Here is a 4,726-nt window from a genome sequence, read left to right on the forward strand (position 1 = left end):
TGAATCTTGATTAACAGGCTAATTTGTGCAGTTATTCTTTTAGTAAGTGTCTTAATCTTATTTTTATAAATTTTTTAAATTAAAATATGCCTTAATAATACCTTTTCCCCTTCCTATCCTGATCCTATCCCTCGAATCTCTAACTATAACCTCTCCATCTATACCCTTACTTATGTCATCTCTTGACTTAAGTTCATTATTCAAATGAAATTTCGGTGTTTTTCACACGATCGATACTTCTCACATTTAAAACTTGACACCAAAATGAGGTATTTATTGAACCTGGCTTAGGACTTTATTTAGCGCCCACACTCTCTCTCTGGCACTCTGAAACACTGACACTCTCGACACCCTGTAAAGTCGTCACTTCACGCTTAATTAGGCGCATTGTACAAATTGCTTTATCGCTGAGGCCTAAGCCGTTTTTAAACTTAAAGACATAAAATGCGCTTTACTGTAGGAACGAAAATGGTCAAAACATGAAATCCTATTAGACAAATTGAAATTACAAATGAGACAGCAACGAAATTAATTTATTAATTAGTCACACTCCATTATGGTTGGACAAAGGTGATGGAGGTAAAAAGGGGAGAGGGAAAATGCAGACAGTAGCCAGCGACATTAAATGCTGCCCACATGCGTTGGTGTTTGGTTTTTGTCTGGGAAAAGCGCTTTGACAGATGGAGTTGAAGTTAAACAGAGAGAAAAATTAGTATTTTAAATCTTGAAAAAATTTTAAATAAAATTTGTTAAGTGCTATTTATATTCTTTTAAGTAGAAATTAAAAATATACAAAAAGAAAAGGCACTAAAAAACTCTTAATATATTTTAATAAAAATTTTAAATAATATATAAATAATTGTAGTAAGTAAGCCTTGACTTCTGGCATAACTTACATATTTTTTACACCACAGCAAGCCTTGACTTTTAATTTTTCCTACCTATGTAAGCTTACAACTTATAGAGCTCAGTTGATAATTGAAATTCGAGCTCTTCGGACTGTTACAAAACAAAAAATCTAAAAATTCCATACAAAATTTATATTTCTTAAATTTATAAAGCAAAAAAGTAAACTGAAAAAGTGATATAATTATATATTTATTTATACTTTCTTTTTGAATCTAGCTTTCAACCATGTGCCACTACCCTTGCTATCCTTGCGCCGCCTTGTGCCCCTGTGGTGGCAGTGGACCCAGTGGCTTTTATGATCCTTGCTTTGGTCCCTATAATGGTCCTTTCAACTCTTGGTGCGGGCCCAGTGGTCCTGGCTTCTGGGGAGGTGGCTGTTGCTAATTAAAATTCTTTTAAACTAAAGGTAAGTCTTTTTATCCTTTAGTAAATATATTTATAAATATATTTTTTAATTTAGGTGGACCAGCTTTAATTGGAAAATATTTATTTTAAAGCTTAAAGGAATTTATGTAACAGTCGTAAGAGTCGAATTTTGATTCAATAAACTCGAGAGCTGATAAAAAAATCTGTTTTTATTATAAGGATTTTCTTTAACTTGGCTTTAAATACATTTTACTACCCGTTTTTCTCTCTGTTTATCTAAAACTAAACCTCCCAGTCAAAGCTGTCCAAGCCATTCCTGGTGTGAAAAGGTGCCCGGTGTTTGGGAATCCAATTCGAGGCACGCAACTGGCTGCAACAACGCTTTCTGTGTGGGTTGTTCTCCAACAGCAGCAGCAGCAGCAGCAACGGCGACGACTGACATAATCATCGATAAGCGATCGCTAATTAAAATTATTAAAAACCAGAAATGAGCGGCGGCGGACAATGAAAATGAAATTTGTGCCATTCTGGAGAGGCCTATCCCGGCTATCCGGATATCTTAGCCCGATCTGTGTGCCTCCATTTTGGCCAGTTCTTTGGACAGGTTGTTGGCAAGACAATTGCCAAGGAGTTATCATGGGAACCCAAAGCCCAAAGCCAGAGCCTGCCTGCATTTGGTTCATTTCTATTTCGGTTTCTCAGCCTTCATCATTATCAAGTCGACTCACAGAGATAGCCAAACTTGGGCGAGAAGTGAACGTTTTGGTTGGCCACTCGAAATGAGGGAGGCAATTTGGCCAAAACGGCCAGCAGCTAATTAAGACTTTTTCTGGACCTCTCTCTCTCTTAGAGCTACATGCCGAGCATAATTCATATCTGAAAAATCTGGCAAATCTGTAGGCCTTATACTTCTGTTTCCATACCAATTGGGGTCTCAGTTTTCGGTTTATAGAGTTATACAACTTTGCGAGAGAAAGTTTCTCTGCTGAAGCTGGTGTGCTGTAGCATTTTGTATTTTTAGCGCCATAAATAAGCGTTTTTATTAATGGCAGCCCATTAACCCCGACTAATTAATTAACAAATCCCAAAATACATATCCACCGGCAAAACAAATAAGCCTGCGGTCCCAAAACATTTAAGACGAAGACACCAGAAGACACCCGACTGACTGAAGACTGTCTGTTGCTTTTGAGCGTCGGAGATCACGTTGTTCCCATCCCAAAAGTCTGCCGCTGGTGATGAGTTTTCAAATGATGCGTATCAATTTTATTTGAATTTTTTTCATATCAAATATTTATGAGCGCTCGTTAGATCATTCATGTTTGTAAGCTGAAGAAAATATGACTTTTGGGATGTGGTTTATATTTTTAGGGGAAACTGTCTTGAAAATAAATGAAAAGCAAGAAGTAAAAACTTAAAAAAATTGAAAAAATTTGTTTAAAAATATTAAATCCTTTATTAAAATAATTTATACACTTATAGGAAGCTCTATTTTGTATAAATTTATATTTTTAGGGAAATCTGTGTTGAAACTAAATTAAAATCAAGAAGGAAATACTTAAAAATAAGCTATAAATTGTTAGTAAATAATAATTTCTTTGATAAATAAAATGTAATAAATTTATAAAATATTTTTAAGCTGGGAAATACCCTTAAGAAACACCTACAGCAAGCTCTATTTTGTATAAATTTATAGTTTTAGCGGAATGTGTGTTGAAAATAATTTAAAATGAAGAAGAAAATACTTAAAAATACGTTAAAAATTGTTATAAATAATAATTCCTTTGCTAAAAAAAATTGAATAATTATATAAAATATTTTTAAGAATGGGAATTATTAAAAATCATCAAAAAGGCTTTTCAGTAAGCTTTCTTTTTCATAAATCCCCAAAAGCAACCAGCAGATTCCCCAGCTATCAATGATTTAGACCCAAAGATCTCATCCAAACCTATCAACCTTTCATGTATCACTTTTTGTGGGGCTGTGTATCTTTTCAACATAAATCTGAAGAACGCCCACGTTTTGTCCGAGTTCGATTTCCAATGTTGGCCTTTTGTTTTGTCCCTCTCAGCTCGACTAATTTGCGGTGCGTGGAATTTTAGGTTTTTCGTCTTGAGGTTTTCTTTCATTGTCAAAGTGTTTGTCGATTTGTGAAAAGCGTTTAATAAATGCTGTAATAAATATTTGAGATCTCCTCCGATCCCCCATACCCTGCAACCCAAAGAGTCAAAGACAATGGGCCACATTTCATGTGGATGGGCTCGATGAAAAAGGCCTGTGTACGGGGTAAGTACAAGCATTTATTCAGCATGCGGTGGCTTATAAAAAATTCATTGAGGCAATTGTCTGCGTTGCAGATTATCTGCAATATGTTCCCTCCCACAGGTCAAGCGTGCACATCAATTACTTTGGCACAGGCCTTAAGAGATTCGGATTCGGGATTCGGTGTACCCGGGAATCTAGACAGGAAACGCACACAAACACACAAAAGAAAATAAAATACACATACACACTATACAGCACTTTGTTGACCTCTCAATTTAACGCTTATAATGCCAGGAAATGCCAACTTTAAGCAAGACACCAAAGGAGAAGAGACTGCAGATGAGGCTGCGGCAGACAAGGTAGGTGCACCGAAAAAAAAATATTATATAGATTTTGGAAGAAGGTAAATGAAATAAATTATGGGTCAAAGAAAAATATTTAATAACAATATCTACCTAAATCACGTTTTAATATTTTCTAGATTAATTTTTTTAAGCTTTAAAAAATATTTTTTTCAAGAGAAATTAATTATTTCTTCTTCAAAAATTTAATATAATTTTCAGAAGCCATTTCTAAATAGTTTAATATTTAATTTTGTCATAAAAAATATATATTCATAGCTAAATAAATATAGTTTTAATTGTATATTAAATATCTCGCTTTTAATATTTTCTAGTTTCCTTTTTTTAGCTTTTAAATATATATTTTTTAAGGAAAATAAATTATTTCTTCTTCGTAAATCTAATATTGTTTTCAGGAACCATTTCTAAATAGTTTAATATTTTATTTTATCATAAGCTATATAAAACCAGTTTTAATTTAATATTCAATTTCCCTAAAAACATATATTTTTCGTTGTGCAAAAAAAAACAACACCGCAAAGCCTGCTCGTTGTCTATGAAGAGTCACTTGATCTCGGCGTTGATTGTGCGTTGATTGTTTTATTATGAAGATGTTGATAGTATAGGGTTAGCCCCGCAGTTATGGCTATATTATTAAGCTAATCAAATGCACTCCACTGGCGGATCTTTGATGAGTTTGTCAAGGGAAAGCTCAACCCGCCTGACCTGTCAACTTTTGATGGGTTGATCTTTAAACCAAGGAATTCCTGGCACTCGTTTCCATCTTCATTACCGATGTGCCAGCAGTTGCATTTGCAATTGCTTTGGGCCCCCACATATCTAAT

The 4,726-nt window shown here is 34.3% G+C and overlaps 1 protein-coding gene across 1 annotated transcript; it reads left to right on the forward strand.

Annotated features, from left to right (window-relative positions):
* The first annotated feature begins 922 nt into the window (after positions 1–922).
* Positions 923–1,477, forward strand: LOC108079739 (uncharacterized). The gene is made up of 3 exons (XM_017174151.3): positions 923–1,068; positions 1,126–1,315; positions 1,370–1,477. The coding sequence occupies exon 2, from the start codon at positions 1,135–1,137 to the stop codon at positions 1,291–1,293; it is 159 nt and encodes a 52-aa protein (XP_017029640.1). The 5' UTR covers positions 923–1,068; positions 1,126–1,134; the 3' UTR covers positions 1,294–1,315; positions 1,370–1,477.
* Positions 1,478–4,726: the final 3,249 nt, after the last annotated feature.

Source organism: Drosophila kikkawai, chromosome 3L, assembly GCF_030179895.1.
Source record: "Drosophila kikkawai strain 14028-0561.14 chromosome 3L, DkikHiC1v2, whole genome shotgun sequence".
Classification (NCBI taxonomy): Eukaryota; Metazoa; Arthropoda; class Insecta; order Diptera; family Drosophilidae; genus Drosophila; species Drosophila kikkawai.